This window comes from Microchirus variegatus, assembly GCF_963457635.1.
Source record: "Microchirus variegatus genome assembly, chromosome: 1".
Lineage (NCBI taxonomy): Eukaryota > Metazoa > Chordata > Actinopteri > Pleuronectiformes > Soleidae > Microchirus > Microchirus variegatus.
In genome coordinates, this window is record NC_139802.1 from 7,767,914 (window position 1) to 7,793,947 (window position 26,034).

The 26,034-nt window shown below is 41.8% G+C and overlaps 4 protein-coding genes across 4 annotated transcripts; all 4 read left to right on the top strand.

Annotated features, from left to right (window-relative positions):
* Window positions 1-2,744: 2,744 nt before the first annotated feature.
* znf1035 (zinc finger protein 1035) lies at window positions 2,745-3,916 on the top strand (the record flags this gene model as incomplete). The annotated part of the gene is made up of 2 exons (XM_083897615.1): window positions 2,745-3,846; window positions 3,897-3,916. The coding sequence occupies exons 1-2, from the start codon at window positions 2,775-2,777 to the stop codon at window positions 3,914-3,916; spliced, it is 1,092 nt and encodes a 363-aa protein (XP_083753741.1). The 5' UTR covers window positions 2,745-2,774.
* Window positions 3,917-3,950: 34 nt separating this feature from the next.
* LOC310935020 (PR domain zinc finger protein 5-like) lies at window positions 3,951-4,945 on the top strand. Its single transcript, XM_083898845.1, has one exon. It carries the CDS (start codon window positions 4,074-4,076, stop codon window positions 4,782-4,784), a length of 711 nt encoding a protein of 236 aa, XP_083754971.1. The 5' UTR covers window positions 3,951-4,073; the 3' UTR covers window positions 4,785-4,945.
* A 4,721-nt stretch (window positions 4,946-9,666) lies between these two features.
* Window positions 9,667-17,951, top strand: LOC310934044 (uncharacterized protein). The gene is made up of 3 exons (XM_083897664.1): window positions 9,667-9,808; window positions 14,549-15,027; window positions 16,261-17,951. Exons 2-3 carry the CDS (start codon window positions 14,605-14,607, stop codon window positions 17,557-17,559), a joined length of 1,722 nt encoding a protein of 573 aa, XP_083753790.1. The 5' UTR covers window positions 9,667-9,808; window positions 14,549-14,604; the 3' UTR covers window positions 17,560-17,951.
* Window positions 17,952-21,517: 3,566 nt separating this feature from the next.
* Window positions 21,518-25,095, top strand: LOC310934971 (uncharacterized protein). The gene is made up of 2 exons (XM_083898792.1): window positions 21,518-21,628; window positions 23,402-25,095. Exon 2 carries the CDS (start codon window positions 23,463-23,465, stop codon window positions 24,987-24,989), a length of 1,527 nt encoding a protein of 508 aa, XP_083754918.1. The 5' UTR covers window positions 21,518-21,628; window positions 23,402-23,462; the 3' UTR covers window positions 24,990-25,095.
* Window positions 25,096-26,034: the final 939 nt, after the last annotated feature.

A 26,034-nucleotide genomic window follows, 5' to 3' on the forward strand; every position in this document is an offset into this window, starting at 1 on the left:
GTGAAAGACCATACCCCTGTCTGGAATGTAAAAAAAGATTCAAGAAACGTTGTCATCTGATGTCGCATAAAAAAGTTCATAAGAGGAGGATACAGTGCACTGTCTGCCACATGATTCTTCCAACTATTGGAGAGCTCATCCAACATAGAGCAACCCATGCTAAAAGGGGAATGCTTCAATGCCCAGACTGTCCTCTTCAGTTCCAGTTCCCTGTATATCTTCAAAGGCATGTGGAGGTCCACAAAAAAAGAGAAAACAAGGAACTCCAGGAGAAAGAGCAACCGTCATCATCGCCACAATCCTTGGAATCTGTGAAAGGGCCACATGTATTAAAGAAACTACAGTGTTCCCTGTGCAAGGAGATATTTGAAGAAGCACAAGAATTTCGAACGCATTGTCTGACACACATTTCTAGGTCTGCATCTAACAAGTGTCCATTCTGCAAACATAAATTCTCTCATCGCCGCTACTTGGTGCGTCACATGATCATACACACTGGAGACAAATCCTTCTCCTGTACAAACTGTGGAAAACAATTTTTCCGTGATTACTACCTTAAACTTCACAGAGAGAAGTGTTTGCCTGCTCAAACCCAAGATGTTGTCACAGTGGAGGCCGACAAGAAGACAAGGAGAGTGTACAAGTGCTCCTATTGTCCACGGTCATTTTCAAAGAAAAACCGTGTGATTAATCATCACCTAGGCCACAAGAGAAAGTCTCTCCTTCTGTGCTCCGGATGTGGCCAGTACTATGGATATACAAAAATAAGTCAACATCTGAGGGACTGTGGAGTGCCTTCAGAGATCAAGGCCGGTAATTTCAAACAAAGTATTTCTCATTCAAACGTGAGTGCCAATAAAAGGGCTTTACGTTCTAATGCTAACAAGGTCCTGCAGTTGAAATGCCCACACTGTACGCAGAGGTTTCGCTTCAAATCACTACTCTTAAGACATCTTGTTTCACATACTGGTGTGCAACCCTACGCATGTGTGCACTGTGGTCACAGATACAGTAGCCGATCGTTGTGTATGCAGCATGCAGCTTTATGTGATGGAGTCAACACACAGGAAACATCCAATGAAAAAAGTGATGCCGAAGCAAACTTGCTAAGCATGCCACCTCTCAGCGAGGCGGCACCCAGGCAAACAGAAGGTAAAGCTGAGCTGTACAAGTGCAGATTCTGCACCAAGACTTTCACAAAACCACGGTACCTGAGGAGTCACATTTTGACACACAACGAAGTGAAGCCTTATCGCTGCAAAGCCTGTGACAGCTGCTTTTCAAGGTATGATCACCTTAAAGTACATCAGACTCATTGCAATGGGAAAAGAAGACAGCGATTAGAGGTCTGTATCCCAAAAATCACTTTAAAGGATGTTGGCAGGGGTTGGCAAGATAAGTTTTCCATTGAGTCAGCTGAAAAGCGGCCAACATTTGAGTGTCGAGACTGTTCAAGGAGCTTCCCGACCCAGTCTAAACTCTCCCGACATGTCACCATGTACCATATTACAAAAATGTGGAAGTGTGAACGCTGTGGTGGCTCATTTGCTCACGAACAATCTCTGAAGAAGCATAAGAAGAACAGGAGTTGTAGAAAGGTCTCAATTGAAACAAAGGCCCCTTTACCACTGGAAACTAATCCACCACTCGATGTGGTGAGAAACAGAATTGTAGACAGGATCAAGCCTTGGTCCAACAAAAAGTACAAATATGTGTGTAGTTATTGTCCCCGAACTTTTAGCGAAAGCCGAACATTAGTCATGCACATCCGCCTGCACACAGGAGAGAAGCCATATGCCTGTGAGCATTGTGGTGAACGATTTATAAGGAAGGATTATGTGCTGCGTCATCTTCCAAAGTGCACTAAGAGAGAACAGCAAGTCACAGAGCTCTGTGATAAATGTGGGGGATTCTTTTCTAAAGACGAGCTTGAAAATCACAAAATGAAATGCACTGTAAAATGTGTAACGGAGGCAAAAGACTGCCAAAGTCAACAGTCAGCCCCACAAAGCTCTCCAAAAGGATTTTCTTGTGCCTACTGTAGCTCCCGTTTCCTGCTGTTCTCACAGCTCCAAGAGCATTTTGTAAATACTCACAAGCTGGAAACTGTGGTTACACCTCTGTCTACAGGATCCCTACAACACCACCTGTCAAATATACCTAATATCAAAGAAGAGCCTTTGGATGAGCCCTGTGATGAGCAGCTTAGTCAAAGTGTCAACTTAACCTGTAAATTAGACACAGCACTGGAAACAAAACTTGTCTGCTCGGATTGCAATATGACATTTGTAAACAACGCTGGACTGGTTGCTCATATGCGAGTACACTCAAAGGCTCAAAGGTACAACTGTAAAACATGCAACAAGCGTTTCTGGAACAGAAATATTTTCCGTAGTCACTACAGAATATGTAAAATAGGACAAACTAAAGAGATGAGTACAAGTCATCCGTTGGAAAGCCCTTTGAAAGCACAGATTGATTTAGCTCTGGACGATTCCGTTTTGGTGTTCAACGAAGGTTCTGTGGCAACTGGCAGTGGGCTTTTGCAGACCAATTCTTGCAAAGATGAACCAGAAGAACCTTTGCCACAAAATTCAGAAGTAAATGAGGTTCAAAGCAAGTACCAATGTTCAGAATGTGACCAAAGCTTCACAGATGGCTTACTGCTCATTAGTCACCTTGAAGACCATGGAAGAGAGGAACAACAGAAAAAGCAGAATACATGTTCGAAATGCGGACGGGTGTGCTCAAGTCAGAGTAGTCTTGAAAGACACATGAAGGTTCATGGAATTAGCCAAAAATTCCCTTGCCCTGACTGCTCAAAGACGTTTTACGTCTTCTCGGATCTTGAAATCCATAGAACAAGTCATGACAAAAATAGACCTTATATCTGCAGACTTTGTAATCAAAGGTTCTGGACAAGACCATCCTTGCATAAGCATTACAGAGAAGAGCATCCAACTGTTGCATTTGCATGCCCTTTCTGTAGCAAGTCCTTTTCTATCAAAAAATCACTGCAAAGACACTTGAAAAAATGTCATCCAAAAGAGCACAAGGATCTTGCGAGGACTTTAAAACAAAAGAGTGGCATTGAACAACAATCCAGCAGTCAAGTTGGTACAGCTGATGAAAGTGATGATGGAAAAAACAGTGAAGACAGTGATTCAGACTCTGCACCATACTTTCCATGCCACGTTTGCAGCAAGACATTTCCAACATCAGGAAGCCTTGAGGATCATCAGCGATGTCACTTGGGTGAAAAGCCATTTGAATGCGAAGAATGTGGGAGATGTTTTTTCCAGGCGTCTCAGCTGCAGCAACACCAACGTATGCACAAGTCCGAATATAAGTGTCAGGCGTGTGGCAGGGGATTTGTGAATCTTTTTGCACTGCGTACACACAAGCATACTCATGGCAAGAGCCGTCCATACCGCTGTTCAAAGTGTGACTTTAGTTTTACGGGCCCCACACAGTTGGCAGAACATATGACCACCCACCGTGAAGAGAACTTCCCATGTGATGTCTGCAATCAAGTGTTTCTGTCAAAGAGTAGTAGGGCTGAGCATAGGAAAAGCCACTCCAAGTCTGATGACTGTCCCACATCTTCATATTCAAAAGCAGATCATGAAAAGTCTCCGTCCTCTGAAAGCTCATCGGTATTCTCCAAAGAACTCAAATATCGCTGTGGTGTTTGTAATAAGCGTTTCAAAGACCCAGAAGATCTCTCAGAGCATGGTTGCATGGCAGCCAAAGAGCGCTCATACTCTTGTTCAGACTGTGATAAACATTTTCTGCATGCTTCTCATCTGAAAAAGCACAGGAACACACAACATCCATCATGGTCAAGTACTGAATATCCATGCCATCTGTGCAACAGCAGTTTTTCTTCCTCTCAGTGCTTCCTCAGCCATCTTAAGACCCATATAAATCCTTCTACAGATGAAGGTAAAAACAAACAACCATTGCATGATTACATATGTCCAGTTTGCCATTTATGTTTTACCACTGCCAGTGAATTGATCGGGCATTTCCCCACACATCTTGATGGTGTATTTGAATGCAAAACTTGCAATATGACATTTCCCACTGGACGCAAGCTCGAAGAACACAAGCAATGCCATCTTGCATCCACTACTGAATTTGAATGCACGGAATGCGGCCAGAGCTTTTTAGGAAGCGAAGCTTTCCGCCAGCACCACTGTTCTCGTCAAAAGTATGAAAAAATTGCTTCTCCTTCACCTTATTATGAAGAAGCAGGAGATGAGGAGGACGTTGATGTCACTGGAGAGGACTTGTACAATTGCCCAAGTTGCACAATGCGGTTCTCCTCCAAAAGCAGTCTCTTGGAGCATCAAAATAAACAGCACCCAAATAATAAGCCATTCCAATGTGGGCAGTGTGGAAAAACATTTGCATTGCAGCGGTACCTCAGAAGGCATGAGCTAAGGCACCGCCCATCAAGGGTTATGCAGTCGGGTGAAAACGGCTTCAAATGTACCGAGTGTCACTGCATATTTGAGACACCCCTTGAGCTGGCTTTGCATTCAAAGCTGCATACAGAAACAGAGCGCCATCCAGAAACCGAGCTGCAGACAGAAATAGAAGTTGGACAGTTCCGTTGTGATATGTGCTACAAGTCATTCAAACTCTGGGCTCTTCTTAAACGCCACCAGGAAAGCCATGTAGGTGAAGTTGTGTATGAATGCACAGAATGTGACAAAGCCTTTGCTTTTCCCCACCTACTGGAGGAACATCAGCAGACTCATGCTGGCTCCTTTCATTAATGATTGTAAATACCATCTACCGGACGCTCCCCTTTGAATATCTGTACATACCATTATAACTTGAAGTTGAATTACCTCTACTTACAATCCCGATCCAGATCCTTTTTTTGGGGAGGGGGCCTGACATAAAAACATAAAGCTTATCATGCTGTGTTAATATGATGGAGCATCTCCAACTTGCTCTGTTGACTTTGTGTATGTATGTAGATTAATAGTTCTAATATTGGGATTTACATACTGTAAATTAGCCACATATTCTGAAAGCGTTTGTAAATCTTGTGACAAAATTGTTAATAGATGTTTCTGATTGTGATCAGTGCAAATTAAGCATGAATGCCTTGGACAAATGCTAAGGTTTCTGATCAAATATGATCATATCTGATTTTTGACATTTATTTTAAAATTGATTTGTTGCCAAGATGTAAAATAGACTTCAAACCGGTTGTTTTTTACTGGTATTTTCTATGGCATGACATGTATAATAGGTCATTTTGTACTTCTCAGTTCTTCTTTCTGTGTTGACCATAGGTTTATTTTTTTTATATATTGAGGGGTGTCTTCTACAGGCGCTCAAAAGACGAGTTCTTGAATATCTTTCTTTCAAAACCATGAGGATGTTGGTTTTCATACTGAATTGAATTGATGTTTTCAGTTGATAAAAAGTTCAATAAAAATCAACAACAAAGAAACAATCTGGTGATGTTATTTGATCTTTAAGTGTTGATCTCACGACTGAAAATTAGAGCCGATGTGAATTCACTAAGTGTGTATCAGGCACTGTATTAAATTATGATGTATTTTGACAAATGTATCAACATAAGAGGTTTTATATAGAGTGCTTTGCAGTTTCAGGCAGTAAAGTAAACGGATACCAATTCTAATTGTTTATTTGTACTAATTCACAATATGCAAATGGCTAATAGCTGATTTAGAAAAATCTGAATCAAATCAATATTTTGTGTGAACACCTTTTGCGTTCATACCAGCATCGATTACTATACATACAGTAACACAAATTTTTCTTTTTTTTTTAAAGTAGATGATCATTTTCATATGCAGTCATTAACTGAAACATGAACAGCTGTGTAGGAGGCTTCAACCAGGGTGAGAAACAGCAACAAGACACAGGGTCGTTCTACTACATCAGCAAGGTCTCTCCCAGGAACAGATGTCAAAGCAGATTGAATTTCAAGATGTTTGTGTTTTTTGATGAAGCACAAAGAAACAGGCAACATTGAGGATCCAGGTAACACCCATTGACTGTCCAGAGAGGTTGTCACAATTACTGATATGACTATTAACTTTTCTTAGTGTGATATTTTTCTTTCTGTTCTTAACATGAATTAATTGTGCATGAAGCTAGCTGTGTTTGCAGTGGTCAGAGAAGACAATAAGAAGATCTTGTCCTATCCCATACTGTAGAAATAATAGCACCTGCAACATCAATACTAACAGAACACGGCACATAGTATTTACTACTAAAAAATATGTAAATATTACTGGTACAAAGTGTAATAGCATCTGGCTGCCGAGAAAATAAATAAAAAAAGGTTAATGAAAATGAATTACCAGTGAAAATGACCTTGGCCACACAGCAGTACACATGCAGTGTACTATGGAAGCAATTGTGTCTCATATTCCAAATAAATAAAATGCATTAACAGAAATGCTTTTTTATATTCAAAATGTAGCTGCATTTTTGACTCATAAAAACAATTATTCCAAACTGCATTTTCATTTTCACCATCAAGCCTGCTCATTCTGTGACTTATTTAAAAACAATGCAAATAGAGAAATTATTTTTCCATTTTCATGCTTGCCCCGCAAAATGTGTTGTGGCAATACGGAGCGGTGCAGGAGAGTGACGTCACTGGCCACTCCCCTTCTTCCAGGTTGGTTGTGCACCCTGGTGCACCTCACTAAACAACATGGCTCTTCCTGACGGTATCGCGCAATCTCTTTTGGATTCAGCTTCGCAGGTGGAGTTAAATTCTATTTCTGATTCAATGCCCGGGAGAGACTTGAGCGTGTTCTAGAGAGCGTGGCTGCATGCTCTGCCACCACAGATACTAACTAACTAACTAACTAAATGACGTTACCGTAGTTAACCTGCTCTCAGTACTTAAGAGACTCGACGTGTTGGTGCCTGAAGACCGTGGTGAAATCAGTTTTTAGGTTGGATATTCGGGGACAGCCCTATGTTCTGAAATCCCTATGTTCTATGAAAGCCCTGGAGCTCCACAGCGGGGACAACGAGCACCATCAGCCCACCGCCCCGGAGCCCCAGAGTGGATACAACAAGCACCACACGCACCCCCCCCCTGAGCCCCACTTTAATACTTTTTTCACATTTTTAACACTATTGACTATTAATATTAACTGTTATACATTATTTTCATTATTCTATTTTCTTCATTTTCACAAAACTCCGTGCCCCTCTGTAGCTCCACAGCTGGGACAATGTCTGTTGAGCGAATGTCTGTTGAATATCCAGGTTACACACCTATGTTCCAAAATCCCTATGTTCTGAAAGCCCTATATTCCAAAAGCCTTATGTTCCTATGCAAAATGTATGAGTATTACATTTATTGCAAATACATGCCTGAAGGCTAATTCCAAGTACATGCAACATGGATATAATGGTGATATAATGGAGCTCCAGGGTGTGGGGCACGAGTTGGTGGTAGTTGTCCCCGCTCTTGGGCTCCAGGGCGGCAGGTAGGTGGTGGTCAGTGTCCCCGCTCTGGGGCTCCAGAGGGTCACAGAGTTTTGTGAAAATGAAGAAAATAGAATTGTTCGCGAAGATTTGATTATTTACAGTAGTGAGTCGACCAAGGATGGAGTTTCCTGGAGTCAGAGATGAGTTACGTTGAAAAGCTTTATTGGAAGCAACTCAGATCTGAGGAGAACTGAGACGATGTCGAACATAAAACAAGTATGTTAACAGTTGGGCATCCTCTGTCAGTCTGCACGTGAGTCCCAGAGTTAGGATATTTAAAGGTGCTTTCTCTGCTGATACATGGAGCTGACCTTGGGGAGGACTGCGCAGTAGCATTGTCAGTCGTCTGCCCCAGTCCGGTCAGGTTCAGTGAAAATATGAAGAGACGAATTCTGTAGACAACAGACTGGAGCCAGTGCTTCACCAAGGCCGCTGTGATTAGATAGTTGCAGCAGGCACCGTCCTGAGTTGTTTAGGTTTGTGCTTAGGAATGGGAGCTGATAACTTTAGAGAAGGCCGAATAATATGTTTTTCCCTGTCACGAATAACGGAAATAATGTAAAACAGTTAATATCGATGTCAATAGTGTGAAGGGGGGTGCGTGTGGTGCTCGTTGTATCCGCTCTAGGGCTCCAGGGCGGCGGGCTGGTGGTGCTTGGTGTCCCCGCTGTGGAGCTTTTGGGCTTTCATAGAACATTGGGATTTCGGGACATAGGACTGTCCTCGAAGATCCAACCCTAAACTGATTTCACCGCGGTGTGCAGGCACTAAATAATAAACAAACTAATGAATTGGGGAGAAAGTTGAGTAAACAACAAGTAGATGAAATAGAAGTGAGGACAATGTAAAGTAAGGGGCACAAAACAGGAAAGAGAAATGATTTTCATACACTGCGTGTCCACCTGTACATTAGTGGTGGGCGGATCGATCCAAAAATATCGATATATCGGTCTAACGTTGGTATAATACCAGCGTAATAATAGCGATATTTCAGTTCCTGTCCTGTCCGCGCTGCTGCGGAGGCGACCTGTCTGTCTGTTTCTGTGTAAGTGTCGCTACTTTGAGTGCACAGCCAGGCAGGAACACTCTGCTCCTCCTCCGTCCTCTTGTGCTTTATTGTCACGTGACCCAGGTAAACAAGCAGGAAGTGCTGCTGGCCAGTGGCCACTACTCACACAGATGATGAGAGACGGAGCGGAGGGATGGTGGACACGACAGAGGAGCGATGTGTGGCTTTATTTTGAAGTCACAAATGAAACAACAGCAACCCACACCACCCACCCAGAGGCAGCGGTCATTAACGGAGGCCTTTCAGTTTGGCAGAGAATATCCAGGTAGATAATAGTGGTGAAAGTAATATTTTGGCCATCTTCGACATTGGATAATACATACTTTTAAGTGCAACTGGTAATTTGTTACTTTAGCCAACTCAATAAAGTATAGTATAGTATGCCAAGACCTTGTAATAATACATTTATTCCATTGAAACATGTTATTTTAATTTTGCTTTATTTTTGTATTTAGTTTTGTATGCTACTTAAAAGAAAATAATGAGTTTGTAACATTTGGTGTGCAACGATAATGCACACTTTATTTATTTAAGAACAGAAGTGCAATGAAGGGAGATCATTTGTTTTAATTTGTTGTTAAAGTGACAATTGTTGGCACTGTTATAAAGTATTTTACTTATAAACTGTCCTGGATGAATAACTATCAACTAATAATGAACAAATTAATAATCCAAACGAAAGGACGGAGCAGCGTGAAAGGAGCACCGTAAGTATCGGTATCGTATCGGTATCGCCGGTACTGACAGGTATCGGATCGATACCAACATTTGCAGTATCGCCCACCGCTACTGTACATAGTTGTTTTGAAAAAGTAGTAAGTTAGGTTTTTACTCATTTTATTGTTGAATATAAATATAAGAGAAAATCACAACAACAACAACAATAACAAAAACACGTTAAGAAACATGAAAAAATGAATTATGAATTTTCCGGATGAGCTCGTGTTCAGTGCGCATGCTCCAATCTCAGCGTCTTTAGCGCCTGCAGCAGCTGCAGAGCTTCAGCTCAGCGCGACTCCGCTCGTTGCTCTTCTTCTTCTTCCTCCTCCTCCTCTTCCTCCTCCTGGCAAACACATCATCGCGTCGCTCCAGCAGCACAGAGCGGAGCTGAGCCTCGTTTCCCCCGAGAGTCTATGCATCCGCATGAGCAGATGTGTGCGGGGCCATTGCTTCTCCTCCCCTCGCCAAGCCTTTGTGGCTCCTCTGTGAAGAGAACCGCGGTGTCTGCTGTGGCTGGTGCGTATCAGAGTACTTTGTTATGTGTGGAAGTGCGTGCGGTTGGGTATTGTTGTTGTGCAGCAGCAGCAGCTACCGACGGTCGAGGCTGCTAGCTTGCTAACGTTGGTCCATTTTCCGGCCTTCACCGGGAACGTGGCCGAGCACCTCCTCTTCCTGAAGAGCTCCCCTCAGCCAGAGAACCGTTAGCGGTGCGTCGGTTTGTTTGCGGCCAGAAGCGAAGCGAGCGGACGCGAGAGGATCGTTAGTGCGAGGGTCTGGTCAACGTGATACTGCGTGTGTTGTAAAGGTAACTTGTATTTAGTGAAATACTGTGTTTTGCTCACGGTCGTCTGCTCTGCTCATGGTGGCGTTTTTTCCCTGTTTCTGCTGTGATTTTGTCCATCATGTGTTTGATGTGAACCTCAGTGGTGGATGTTGTTGTTGTTGTTGTTGTTGTTGTTTACAGATGTGTGAATGCATGCTGTGATCGTTTACGATCACTGTCCCTAACATTTTTATTTATAAGTGCCTTTCAAGACAAATAAGAAGTATGTGATGATTACTCTGTTACATAGTGTATGAGCTGTGTTTTGAAGGTGTAGACATAATTTGAGTTTCTGAAGTCTTGTGAGTGAGCGGATGAAGACTCTCGAGACCCCATGGTGGTCAAACCAGCCAGTGGGAGAATAGGATGGATTGAAGAAGACCTAATGGCGCTTTTCCACGATACAGTTCTCCGCACGGCTCGACTCTACTTGTTCTTTTGCTTTTCCATGAATGATAGTACCTGGTTAATGTTTGTCGTTGACAGACTGCCAGCCACTGATTGGTCAGAGAGTGTCGTCACTGGAAGAGTCATGAGCAAGTATTTTAGTTCAGTGACTGTGCCAGACGGACTACTGAACCAATCTTTTTAAATGAACTGATTCCAATAGTACAACAAAAATAACTGTTTTGTTCGTCACGTTTAAAATGGCGTCATGGCGGCTTTGTGCAGCCGTGCTATGGCGACCCCGCCCATGTTCAGGTGGTTCTATGGAGTAATGGGAAAAACGACGTGCCCGATTCCATATCTGTGTAGAGTCCAGTCGTGCTGGTACTTTATTGTGGAAAAGCAAAAGAGACGACTGAGAGTATGGGTGGGTTACACGCAGAATGATGTATGATTTTTTTTCTATGAATGTCTCAGTTTGCAAGTTCAGTAGGTGTTATAGGTGTTATTAACATAAAGTCCCTCACTGTTTTTAATCTAACCAGCAAAGCACTTGAAGCCTTAAAGTTGTTTGCTTATCATGCGTTTGTATGTCGCCCTATATGCGCCATTTAACCACCACATGGTCAGGATTGTCCCTGTTCTTTATCTAACCAGCTAAGCAATGTCACCATTTAATGTGTGTGTACATTTGTGCTTCACATTAAGACAAATGTTTACACCACACCTTAAGCAGTGATCACACTTCTACAACTGCGTAACCATGGAGACCCCTCGAGCCCACATAGTTCTCCGTCGTGGTGCCGGATACGCAACGCTCATAGGGGTGTCTCGCTATGCAAGACTGGCCTAGCCCCATGACGCTAATGGTCGGTAACGTAGTTGTTTGTTCTGGCTACATTGAGCAATGGCGTCTGAGGGAGAAAGACTGTTGTTGTTGCAGCTGAATGACATTGAAACACAGATACTTTTGGTACAAAAATGCCAGAAGTGGCCACTTAAACTACAAAGGAGCTCACTCCATTGTGCGTGCGACCAATCGCAGCCCTTGTCGTATCCGTTGACCCTTGACGAAGTGACGGACAAAAAAATTAAAACATATTTCACGCAGCTGAACCGACGTAGAGCACTTTTCGAGATTTAAAATTGGCCTTTATTCTTGTTTACAACCCTTAAAATTGAGACGAGCTAAGCATCTTTCTGGACATGATTAAATCTCTTCATGTGGTGCCCGCCTACAGCCGAGCAAGGGAGAAAGAACTCTGTGAAGTGCACAAATGTACATGATACCCAAGAATATATGGGTATATGTAGGGCTGGGCGATAATTCGATCTCGATTCGGGATCGCGATAAAATTTTGATCGATTTCGATAATAAGCTCGGGACATATTATTCGATATGAAAAGTTAAGCGCAACAACAACAGTATCAGAGTCTGTCGGCAGCCGTCGGACACGCCCACTTCCCATAGCAGTGCCGCTAAAGTTCCAACCACAGAGAGAACGGGAAAGAAGTTGAAGAAATGAGGACAAAATGAGCTAAGACAGCGAAAATAATGGCAAACACAGCGAAGAGATTGTTGAAAAGAAAGGCAACACGACGTCAACTGTGTGGAAGTGGTTTGGATACTGCAAACGCGACCATGAGCAGGCGAATCCGGTCTGTAAAATATGCCGGCGGTTGGTAGCTTGCGGGCTCAAGCTAGCACGATGTCTGCCGTTAGCATCGCTAGCGGGAGCGGCGCTGTGAAACAATAATCTATACAGTCGTGCTTTGCAGCAATTGCCCTGTATGAAAAACTATCAAAACGGAGCAAAAATATAACGAACGCTATTAGTTATTGCTTCGCTAAAGACCCCAGGTACGAGCTCCATGGTAGAAAATACTTTTCTCAGACGGCACTGCCACAGCTTTATGATGAATGCCGTTGTAAGCTAAAAAAAACAAACTATAATTGGGTAAATGATAGAATAACTGACTGGTTTACTGCATATTGTGCAATTTTGGCTCAGATTTCGTTCTACTTTTAAAATATATCTAGAGATCTACCTTAAACTTTCAGGTAGCATTTGTGCCAGGGCCATGTTTACTGTTTTTGTACTGGAAATGTTCACTAGTTATTTAATGTGATAGACGTCACAGCTGTTTATATACAATGTTTCAATAAGTAAAAGCTTGTATTATTGTGTAAAGGGAGATGACTCATGTTAACATTACATTATTAAACTTTATTACAAAGTTTCAGTGAATCTCTTATTTCTTCAAGCTTCAGGATGTCCCTCACACTGGCTGCATCTGAAAAACTACATATCGTGATAAGAATCGAGATCGATCAATATAGAAAAACATATCGTGATAACATTTTTTTCCATATCGCCCAGCCCTAGGTATATGTTTGTTATTATACAGTGCTACGAGTTTTAAGCCACATCACCCGCCCAAATAGTGTCGTCAGTGTGTGCCGTAGTGTGCCAAAAAAAGGCACCAGAGTGACAGAATGTGGCAGATGGGTTGAATTTCATTATTGGAGCAATAATTCATTTGCATAATTTACCAATAATATATTTGGCCGATCATTATTATAAATCCTTAATTACACATTGTGATTGCATTCCTTTTTATTAGTTATTATATTGTAACTGAATCAGACTCACAGTTTGTCCTCCAGTTCCTATGAAAGTTTTGCATGTTTCTCATCAAATTTTTTTTTTTTTTTTTTCCCAAACTTGGAATACAAAGTGGTGTATGTCCAGGCTTTACAAATGAGGCTCCTGGTAATGATGCGGGCCAGAGTTTTTGACTCGTTGCAGTTTATGGATGGGCTTATGAGGTAAACTGAACAGAAGGGAGCTGCAATATGTACGTATTGCAAAAATAATTTTTCTCTAATAGCAATAATATTAGTGGTCCTTTCTTTATAGATATGTTGTTCAAACACACATTGGGGTTACTCCATTGCTATGAATATTATGCCTTAGATTTGTGTACATTTTTCAGAAGTTTGAGACCACAATTAACCGGTTTTCATAAATGGCTAGTGGCAGTCCCTGTTAATTTGGGAAGCAACGTGTACTTGCTCGTCTCTCGTTAATTTGAGGGTTGCATGTGGAGAAACTAGAAAAACGGTGAGCAGATATTTTTTCATGTAAAAGCATGAATCATATCTTTTGAGACCGACTTTACATGTCTGCCAGAATCAAAGGTCTCGCATGGATGCGCTTAGGGTGAAAAGGATGCTGTGCCACGAGTAATACAGAAGCGAGTGCACTTGCCCGTCTCTAGTGGTGTCTCTGTTGAGACTTGACATCCATCTTAGATCACATAAGTAAGTAGATGGCTCTACTTTTAACACTTGAGGTTTCACTTTTGTTGGTCTCCTGACAGAGAAAGCTGCTCTGAATTTTAACTTTGTTGTCCCTGCGGAGCATCTGCTTCCTGACGATAGATAATCGAGGCTGTGACAAAGTGGTGTCAGGACATCTCTACATTTACAGGTCAAACCTTGGAGCAGATGGACCACATGTGTGCAACTCCTGTCATTTTAGTAGGTGTCCTGTGTACCTAAAAAAGTGGCCAGTGAGTGAATACAGCACAAGTGAACCTGGGTTATACTATTTGTCAGTGAAAGATACGCTTTTGGATGTAATACATATATTTTAGTTCTCATATTTCCTTTAGAGTCCAGAGGAGTTTTGAAATCTAAAATGCAGTAGATGTTGAATACTTGAATATATTGGAAAATTATATTTGAGACTGGAGTGAAAGGTCAAACTGGGCTAAAACCCTCCTAACCCATTTCTGTTCCATGTATTTCATTTCATATTTATTTCATTTCGTGTTCATAGAAATGCTTTTAAATTAATTAATCAGTATGTAAATATTGAATGTGTTATGGCCTCTAATTTAATTTAATTTGTGCAGCACCAATCTTAACATACAATTACCTCAAGGCAAAAGAGAAGTGTATCTTCAACATTTTGTGAGGACTGTCATTTTTCACCATCAAGAAACTTGATGCTATTAAGTGTGTTGTGTTTGTTTTGCAGGAAACCGCCTTGCTTAACCCCACCACCTGGTTTGACGTGTACATCTAGTTCCCACGATGCTTGGATTGCAGGGAAACACTTCGTCCCCCAAAGTTTACCGCTGTGTGGCGTGTTCAGCCACCTTCACCGGACTGGCTTCCTTGCTCGTCCACCAGGCAACACATGCCAATGCGGTCACCAAGGTCGCCACCACCTCTCCGCCACCAGTCCTCGGCCCACACGAAACGCTGTTTGCAAGTATGGGCTCGTCCGGGGAGCACAGCAGCCCGCCAACGTTCTTGACTGAGAGCTCTTCGCCATCTTTTTACATATGTGATTGTGGAGAGGAGTTTCAGGACTTCAGTCTTATGCTGGAACACAAGAGTTCACATGTTTCTCAGATTCGGCTGCTGCAGCCTCACAACGATAATAGTGTTTTCGCGGGTGGAACAGGTTCTGGTGAACTTTTTCCCACCCGGCATGTGTCCTTCAGTCCTAATGTAACCCAGCCTGGTTTAGACCTTTGTTGCCCCTCTACCTCAAGATCCCCACCTGTCAAATCATCCACATTAACAGATCATAAAGCAGATGTTAACCCTGGGGAAGAAGTTGCCATTGTTACCACTTCACAATGCACATCCCAACAGGAACATTTTAAGAAAGTAGACATGCCGCCCACAGCAGAGACATTTCGAGAAACCGTAGAAGATGAGCATTTTAAGGATAAAATGAATTCTGTCCCCAGCAATGAAAAAGGTACAAATTTACCCAAAAGTAACTCTATAATGAAGCTGCTGGCATCAGCGTACATGAAATGCTCTTCGCCGAGTCAGCCTGAGAATAATAGTGATAACATAGTTACTCCAAAACAAGAAGTTGTTCCAGTTGATATAACACCAGGACCAAAACCTGAGGTATCGCCAGTCAATGATCTCTCTGTTGTGCAACTGAAGCGACTGCTTTCAAAACCTGGTATAAAAACAAAAGCTCCGTCTATCAGCAAAATTCTTGAGTCCAGTAAGAAGAGAGTTGTCTCTCTGACTAAGACTTTCTCACCTGTTGTGGTTCTTGAAACCCGTCAAAAGCTGATGGATCCTGTGGGTGACGGTGTTTATGGGAGATATCAATGTGGTCGCTGTCGTCGAGTCTTTCCACATTTGGACAGGCTAACGGAGCATCATTTTTTGCACAAGAAAGAGAGGATTAAGTGTTGTCGTCACTGCAAACAGCTGATCATTGGGCGAGTGCCTTTACCCGACAGTCATACTTGTCCCCAGTTAGGAAACAGGACCATACCACCCATGCGTTCTTGTCAAAAGAAACTACCGTTTGGTAAAAAAATTGTGCCGTTCCATGGTCTCAGTAGCACAAAAAAAGTTTACTTTTGTCCGTTGTGCAAGCACAGCTATGCACGGAGGTGGAACCTCAAAATGCACAAGTGTCTGGCCCAGGGGTCAGCCCCCTCCCAGCAAGCCAACCCCCCTATTCAGAATAGGTTAATATTAACATCAAGCATTACAGCCAAAGCAGATAGACAGCACAATGCTGAATCCCATTTTGTCAAGAGTGTTGCTGTGGGCACTGAACTTGCTGCTGGTCACATAAAGGTTGAGTCTCAAAATCTAGAGCAGCCTGCAGCGTCAAAATTGACCTGGAATCAACCAGCAAAATCCTTTCCACTGATGATGATGGAGCACAACAAAGATGCGTCTGTGTGTGGGGTTTCACCCCAGCAAGGCGAAGAATACAGCTGGAATGTAGCAGCGGTTGACGATGGTGAAGGACAGTGGACGATGCCCTTGGATGATGAAATGGAGGTGTTCTATTCTGCAGGAAAAGCCATTGAAGGAGGAGAGGTGAGGAGATCTGCGTCGGCGCAACAAGCAGAGATGACGTCGGCTAGCTTGCGTTACTTTGTCAAAGATGGAGTCAAATGGTACCCGTGCAGCAGGTGTCAGAAAACCTACAGTCAAGCATCTACTTTGAGGCGTCATCTCCGGCTATGTGGATTCAGGCCACGTGCACCTGGAACTGCAGCGCAGGATGCTATTCCGCTAAACGCAAACCATATGAAACCAGTGTTTGCTTGTGTTGTGTGCGGGAAAATCTTCAATCGCAAAGATAACATGATGGTACACAGCAAGAAATGCCAGTTGCGACAATCGGTGTCTGACGTGGACAGAAGAACCGCGCAGCAGAGTGAGTCGGTCACTGCAACAGATGGCCTAACGCAGGAGGACGACGGAGGTCACTGGGGTATCATGTCGTTGCCCTCTGTACTGCCAAGGAGGGTGACGTGCGAGTGTGGGGTTGGATTCACATCTCCGAAGCTTCTCCTAGAGCATTTGCAGAAACACGCCCAGGAATCCTATACATGTCCCACTTGTGGAGAGACCGTTAATTCGTGGGCAGACTATGAAGTTCATCTGCAGATACACATGCATCCTCATCATCAGCTGCTGAAGGGACTACAACCCTCACAACCGCTGCTCCTTCGATTTCAGCAACAGCCGCCTCAGCAGAAGCAGCAGCAGCTTCCATCTCCGTCAGTGCAACAGCCCACAAAGCAGCCACGCGTAGAGCAGCTTCCAAATTCCACCAGGAAAAAGCCGCGGATTGTGTGCACGAGGTGTGGCAACACCTTCGCTTCCCGCTGTTCCCTTCGAAGGCACGTTTCCTGGAATCGTTGCAAAGGGCCACGTATTGCCAGTGTGCCCACAAACACGCCCAAAACCCACCATTGTTCCCAGTGCAACTCCGATTTTCCAAACTCGGTCAGTCTTACGTTTCACCAGAGGAGCGGGACGTGCAAGCCCGCCGTGAAGCCTGTGCGTTGCCCCGTTTGTCTCCGCTGGTTCAGCACGGTGGATGGTCTGCAGAAACACCTGCTGACACACAAACGACCCGAAACCCATCGCTGTGATATCTGCCAAGGTACATACGCAAACATTAAATCACTCAAAACCCATCGCAGGAAGATTCATCGCATTATGGCACGAGATAAACAAGAAGCACAACAGGTGACTTCTTAATGACACTAATGGATGTCTGATGTGGTATGGTACATTCTGGACAGTCTTTCTCATAGTATAGTGTAATAACTGATTAGGTCACGTCTGATGAGGTTTTTCTTTCCATATTTGTCAGTTGTGCTTCTTTTTTTTAGCTTTCCTGGAGACTGTGTTCAACTACAAAACATGTTTTTTCAGACTCTTGTTGAGTATACATATTATTAGCTTGCAACTGTAATATAAAAGCTTTGATACACTGTACATTTTAGGTCGGTCACCTTAATCCTTGTAGTACAAATTTTCATTAGCTTGCAAATGTTTGCAGATTTGTTATTCAAACTTTTATCACATAGTCACATTGTGACATATCATGTTTGTTTCTCGTGTTAATAAACATACTAATATGTGAACTGTGTACGTATGTGTGTGTGTGTTGTATACATTGTGTAACACACGCTCTCCCATCTTCCTTTGTGGCCTTAAGGGGAAAAAAGTAAAGGAACAAATTAAGAAAAATGTGTTGTTTTTTGTAATATTTTGCGTGCATATCTTACTGAAACATCCATTTTCTACAATTTTATCTTCCACACGAGGGTACACAGCACATCGATAGGCCGGGTACATACTATTGCTGTATCACAATGGCCAAACATGAAAAAAATTGAAGTTGGTTAAGTCTGGGATGAAACTACGGCCTGGCAATAAAATATATGTAATGTGATTTTATTCGCTAGCGAAATAAAGAAAAGAAGGTTCAGTGTGCACTGCTCAAAAAGCCATCACAGTCTTTGCTTTTGTTTGTGACCTTTGAATTCAGCCCTCGACACATTTCATTATATATGGACATTTATTAGGATAAACCCGTTTGAAGTAATCATCTAATTTTCAAGTAAATTAGTCAAGTCAAGTTTATTTATAAAGCACATTTAAAAACATTAGTTGAACCAAAGTGCTGCACAGTTATTATTATTGTATTAAAATACAATATAATCACACACAATATAATAATAAATAACAACATAAAGGAATAGTAAGAGCTCAATTAAAAAAAAAAAAAATTAGAATAAAAACAAATAAAAAGTAAAACTGTTAATTATATTCTATTTTCAGCTGAAATTTTTAGTTAAAATTTGGTAAATAAATATAATGGCTGTGAATGGTTCACATCAGCAGTCTTAAAGTGTTTGTTTTGCTTATGAAGTGGTGTAAGTCAAATTAACTACAACTTCCACTGAAAATTAAAGATCTAGAATAATGAAGAATAATGACTGATGTGTAACTTCTTTATTGTGGTAACGATGTTTTTGCCCATATTGTCAGATCTAGGTTTAATGCTGCGTTCCAGATCCCATCCAAACAAATGGGATGTGGGATTTATTCTACCTGAATTGTACTAGCTCCTATTTCAAAGCGTTCCAGCAATTGAAGTCAAATGTTAGAAAACATGGACGATCCCAGCGCTTTAGATTTATGTTTGAAGAGGCATTTTGAGTGTTAGCAATTCAGTCTACTTACATACACAAGCGAGCCGTATATGTAAAAGCGATACATATCGATATGTAATGTCATGAGTTTACTTTTACCGTAGCCCTACATATCTTCACGCTAACAGATAACGAAGACATCATTTCACGCCGTAACATGAAAAACGTTGAAAAAAGTTGTGATAAAATTGCTCTGTCTAAAACAACTCAACACGCAGAAAAGTAAAGTTTATAGCCTATTCGCGTGACTCCATGGGCGCCGCCATTTTTCTTCGACGTCATTTTGCCGAGTAGGAGGTCCCACTTCGACAGGCATTCCAGTGCACTTTTTCTACTTGGAGGTAGGATAAGTCCCACGTCCAACTGGTTTGGATGGGCTCTGGAACGCAGCATAACTCAATTGCTATCAGAGTGTCATGACTGGGCTTTACTCCTCAACCGTAGTCAGTTGGTCCTGCTAATCGTGTATCATGACAGTGAAACATAATAGATTTATAGCTGGGAGTTCACTTTTGTTAGACTTAACTTGAAGGTGTGAGGCCATGGAATGTTGCTGATCACATTCATTTGTAATGTGTAGGTAAGTACAAAGCTAAGACCTGAGAGAACAATAACTGTTGTGGTGATGGGAGCTTGAAGTGTTCTGGCACAGTATCAACTTTACTTTCAGTGTTTTTGTTCAATTGTTCAAGTATAATATTGTTAGGTGCATAATAATTTAGTGCGCAGCTTTGCAGACCTGATGGTTTCAGTTGATGATTTGTAATACTTTTAAAAGGGAAATATAGTTTATCAAGACTGACTTACCAAGCAAGCAACCGCTCCTCGACTCATAATGTTCAGTCATTATGTCATAATGCACATACAACGACCACTGACCTTGGAGAGCAGGGGGTTAATTGTGGCACCTCTACAGGTTAATCTAGCTGTAATTATGTCTTTATTAGAAATAAAAAAAAATATTTTAAAATTCTATTTTGTTTGTAACGTGTTTATAAATAAAATTTAACTTGTAAAACTGTGTAATTGCTTAAATGTAGTACTATTTAGGTGTTTTATGGCAGTTGGTGTCTCTAATGTTGTATTTCTACCTTCTTATATTATAGTGTAAACAGAGTTGTTTACTCGGGTTAGTAAGTGCTGGGGTTTTTGTTTTTCACTCAAACTGCGATGACACCAGTTAAGTCTAATTTTGTACAGTGATTTCTTTACAGTGGCAGATATTTTATATATAATATAAAATAATCCTAATTTCAGCCGGACAAGACGAGAGTATATCCTCTGGCCCCACTTGCTCATGTTCTGGAGCTTTCAGCAGTATCATACTGTACTTATCATCAAAGTGTATGAGTTTTGACTAGACTGTCAAATTCAACATGGACGAGCTGTGAGGATGCTGTGAAATGTCTGTTTCCATGGTATCTGAAGAAACTCAACCTGCTGATGAGGGCTGTTCTGAAAGCACGTTGGTGTAAGTGCCCCTCCAGTCTGCTGATTTCATGGCCAAGACTGAAGTGTCTGACTGATGGTAGCTTACGGCAAAGACTAAAATACATCACACCACTTTAACTGAGAGTGTATAGACCCTAACCAATATTAGCTTTGCTTCTTAAACTAAATTTACCACTTTTTCTTTGCAGTTTCAGAAACTCCAGTTTCTTTGTGCTGAACATAGTTTAACAATGAATGACCCCATGATTGTCAATCAAGTGAATGACAGGCCACATAAAATACTCGGATTTACTTTGAATTGAACTTCCCATCCCGCTAATACATTGTCCATTTACCTAATGCTGCTTAAGTGGCATTATAGGACAATAAGAGATCAAAAATATGATCCTCGTGTCACAATTGTTTTACCTTCATCAACGATGTCATGTTTTTGGCCACGGGAGTCTGTCTCTGTGTATGTGAGCGGATTTTGATTAAATTGCGATGAAGGCTAGGTTTTGTTGATGATAAAAAAAGTGATCATCTGCCAGAAACTGATTTGATTGGTAAAATAAAATCATCCTCATGAATGAAACAAAGTGTTTTTTCAAGCAAAAATAACCCTTCACATTTTTTTGTATTTTCTGGCAAGTTGAATATAGTAAGATGCTATTTGCAATGTCCCTTTACAGGTGTTTCAACACGTGAAGGATAATTGCAAAACCCAATACATTCTTTATTCAGAAAGACCTGCTAATAATTTTAATTACTGTAAACAATAGTTTAAGATTTACCAAACAAAGTCATTAAATCATGACGATTTAATCCGGACAAAAGCAGCTGTGAATCTTGTTTCTGGGGGACACTCACTTTTTGGAACAACACCGGATGTGTCATTCATGCACCAGCACCCCCCAACCGCTAGGAGTCAGAGCGACGAAGAAAACCCACGTTGCTTACCGTAGGAAGTGCGCCACTCTTAGAAGAAGACCGGGATTTTTTTTACTCGGCCTTCCAGTTCAGCGGTGTGGCTAATCGACTGCTAACTGCCATCTTCTCGGAACTCCGGCCAGCGCGGTTTTTATTTTCTCGCATACCGACAATGGACACACTGTTTGCGATGTGTTAAGAGATCACATCGAGCTATTGCAACGGCGCTACTTTGAGCTACATGTGTAAGTACGCAAACGTTACTGTCTAGGAGCTCGTCGCTAGCGTTAGCATGAAACGATTGTTATAAAGCAGTGCGAGCGCGCGCTTACTATATTAACGATGTCACCCATCCTCATAGTTTATTCGTCAAAGCATTTTCACAGTAATTACTAGCATATGCATTTAAATTGTACAGCTAAACCACTGTTGGTCCATATATTGTGTATATTTTACAGGCTATTGAAAACTACCCGACAGAGTTCGTCTTATATGTTTATAATTGTCGTTAATGGTAATAACGATCTAACAATGGTATATTAATCTTAAAACTATAATTGATTTGTGATAAGTGTAATTTTAAAGTAGCATGTTGTTCGTTTCCTGGAAAGCTTCTCAAAGTGTGGGCCGCGGCCTACTGGTGGGGGTTAGTGGTATTGCAGGTTGGCCTCGTACAGAAATGTAAAACAAAAGATTGAAATAGATTGAAACAAGTCTACATTAATGTCTCACTGATTTCATGATGTAATGATATACTGACCAGCCACTTCATTAGGTACATCCCGTTAGTACCCTCTTTACTAAAAAACCTTCCTTAAATCTTTGGGGGTACAGATTAAACAAGGTTCTGGAAACATTACTCTGAGATGTTGACACACTATTGACATGGTAGAATTATGCAGTTGCTGCAGATTTGGCTGTGGCACATCCAGGATGCTAACCTCCACTTCCACAACATCCAGAATGAGCTCTATTGAATCAAACCTGGTGACGGTGTTTGCTATTTGAGCACGATGAAGTCTTTATGATGCTCAAGAAACCACTTGGAGCCATCAGAAGATGAGTACACAGTGGTCATGAAGTGATGGACATGGTCAGAAGTGATACTCATGTAGCCTGTGGCTTTTAAATCATGCTCAATTTGTTCTAAGGGGCCCCAAAAGGTGCCAAGAAAATATACCAAGTTGGTTTTGCCCCAAGGAGCTGTCACACACATTTTCTCCTAGTTGATCAACAGTTTCTGACAAACTCACACCAGCCCTTCTGGTACCAAAAACTGTATAACATTCAAAGCCGCTGAAATCACATTTTTCCCCATTCGGATGGTCAGGTTGAACTTCAGTGGGTTGTCTTTCCAATGTCTATATGCCAAGTTGCTGCCATGAGAGTGGCTCATTAGATATTTGTGTTAACATGCAGTGGAACCTGTTTCAACAATTAAGTAGTGTGTGTTGTAGGCATGCATGATGTCGGATTGCTTGGGCTGATAATCAATATGATTTTTTTCTCCCTGCGCCAACGCCCACAAATCTCAAGTCTTTTCTGTAGTGAAATTAACATAATATTTTGCCTACTCATGTCACAGTACATTTCAATATAATTACTCTATTGAGCAAATTAAAAAAGCTTAGAAGTCAAAGGAGCCTATATGGCCTTCTGTTGTAGTCATATCAGCAGATGTTGGTGTGTTTGCCAAATACATTTCAAAGCTAATATCTACCGATACTGTGCTGATAATATTGTGTATCCCTAGTACGTGGTATTCAGTTGTGTCCAAAATGTATAATTTTGGGTAATATTGAAATTTTGAATTGAAATAAAATGAAATTATTCATTGGTAATTGAAACAAAAATGTTTGTTTACTTCAAAGTATGTATTCTTCACGATTAAATCTGGGTGCAGGCCTCAGAGGTTTTGCCAGCTCAAACCAAGCCGTGTCATTACATTTACAATTGTGGAACATGCGTCACTTGTCAATTCATTTTCAGTAGTTTGAATTCATTGCTTCTTGTCTCAGCAGGAACGGTGCATCAGAGGGCCCAGCACCAGCAGTGAACACACGCAAGCTCAGCCTGAATATGGAGGGAGGACAGCGAAAACTGCAGAATGTCATGGAGGATGGATTAAGCAAAGATCTGATAAATGCAGGTCGGTTTTGCTTCAACTGTGAGCAAATATTTTCAGATCGGAAATGCCTGGAGGAACATTTGTGTACTGCGGCACATTACATCTGCTCATGTGGAACTGAGTTTAACATGTACGACGACATGCACGAGCACAGCACGACACACGAACCAGGGCACCAAGTTCTCGATCATGAAACGATAAGAAAACGCAGGGTTGAGAAGCGTATAGAAGAAGAGATGCAAATGAAGAGATTACAGACGGGCGAGGTTGTCTGGAAGACGCCTAAATCAAACGCCATGTTGCCATCTTTGCAAGGGAAGCCTATGGTGCAAGTACCCATGTCATCAGCTCCTATGGTAAAAGGTGCAACGCAGTCTGCACAGGTTTCACAAGTGCCTGACCTTTACCCTTCTACGTTACATGCATCACTGCCCCAAAACCCTGTCACCCCTCCATCGGATGTGCGGAACATTTTTACAGCTATAGGTGCACCTACTGTGGATCTGTGGACAATTTACCAGCCAGTCGTGTTGTTACAAACAGTGCGCCAGTTTGATAAGAACAAACCATACACGTGTGGTGCATGTGGCCAATGTTTCCTTTCAAAGACCTCACTAATCACCCACCACGGCACTCATGTCACAGATAAAGTGTCTGGCTGTGTAGGATGTGGCCTGCTGCTCTCCAGTAAGAAAGTAGTACCCCGCTTTCATCTTTGTAACACACCCATCTCCGCCAACAACAAAGTCAAAGTTATCACTGCGAAACCACTGACTCCCAAGAGTCCAGTCAATGAGTCCAGTACAGATGTGCATCAGAAGGAGAGTTTTCAAGTTCCTCCAGCCACTCCACCCATCCAGTGGAACAGACTTGAATCCATTGTTCCTGGAAAAGGCCGTCCGACACCTTCTCTTGTTTCCAACTTGAAGTCAAAAAATCAGAATGCCAGAATGTACAATAGAGGCAATCAGGGGCGTCAGGATACTTCATCACTGCAGTCAAAGAGTTGGAATCCCCATGCATACAAGCCTTACAGCAGTGTCTCGCTTCCAGCAAAGTTTCAGAGCCTCAATGCCGGCACATCAACAAATGGATATAAATGTCGAGTCTGTTATCTTCCGTTTGAGTCTGCTGCTCTGCTTCAGAGACACAAGTGTGCCAAAGCACGGGAGTTTATGGCACAGCAAGGTCGTGGTGGAAGACGGCATCAAAATCTCAAGGGGTTGATGCCATTGGCAAGATCAGTTCCTGTTCAGATGAATGGTGAGAAGAAACTGGCGGTCCCATTTGCTGGTAACATGAAGAAAAACCAAGTAGTGGCTGTGGGCCTGGACAGAGGACAAGATGCCGTCCCTGTGAAACAAACAAATGTAGACTGTTTGGATGATGATGATGATTGTTACATTGTTGAAAGCGACTCGGGCAAGCCGGCTGAGATGATTTACCAAGTCACCTCATCTGTTCCCATCAAAACTTGACATGACTAGAGCGTGGCATCCATGTTGCATGTAATATTTTATGTTTAAAATGGACCAAATGCAGAAAAGACTGCATTTTCAGTTTTACAGTAGTCACTGGTTTAGGGTCAACTCACAGGAACACAATATTCCAAACTCCACTGAAGAATTTTGATGTATGATATATATATATAGTGACAATTTCACTCCTCAGTACAGTAAGCAGTTCTGTATGTACTATACATAGAGACAAGAGTCTAGACATTGCTATCCCTGCTGTGGTAATGAAATGTCCAGTTTTGGGTTAATCAGATAAATTGATAAAGTTTTGCTTTGAAAATACAGTATGTTGTAGTATATAATCAGCAATTGTGTTGTGAGGCTGGGAACTGACAATAATACCTTGTGTGTCTTTCCCAATTTTGCTAAACTACAAGAATAAAAATGTATGTTGTATTAAACTGTATTTTTAAACTCTCCGTGTTTGTGGGTTTGTGTGTGTCGAAATGACACAGATGGCTTGAAGTCTCAATGTTTTGAATAAATGTATGATGTCTGTAATCTTGAGAGCCAGTTGCATATGTTATTGTGACTGAAGGCCACAAATAATTGTAGCAAAAATGTTTGTTTATTTCGGTTTTAGCAGCTTGTTCATTATAGTAGTTTTTATAGGTCCCTAAATGCTCGCTGTGTAAACGTATAGATCAACAATTTATTTTAGTCAGCTATTTCAAACTCACTAAGCTATTGGCATAATTTCTTGTTCAAAGTAAAGGGTGACAGTTTTTCTCTGATTTGCTCAGGTGCTATAATATGTCCGTCCAGTAGAGGGGGCCGTTTCACAAACACTATTCTGTGAAGTAAAATCATGTTATATCAATGCATTGGATGCATGCAGGGTTTGTCTGATGTTTTTGTGGCAGTGAATATCAGGGATGTCCAGTCAGAGGCATGGTGTGGACCTCATGCATGAACTAAAATTGCTTGTAAATTCTGTTTTTTGTACTAGCTTTACGGCCAAATATTAAGTGCTAAAACAACCTGGACCTTAAGTCCACACAGGTGC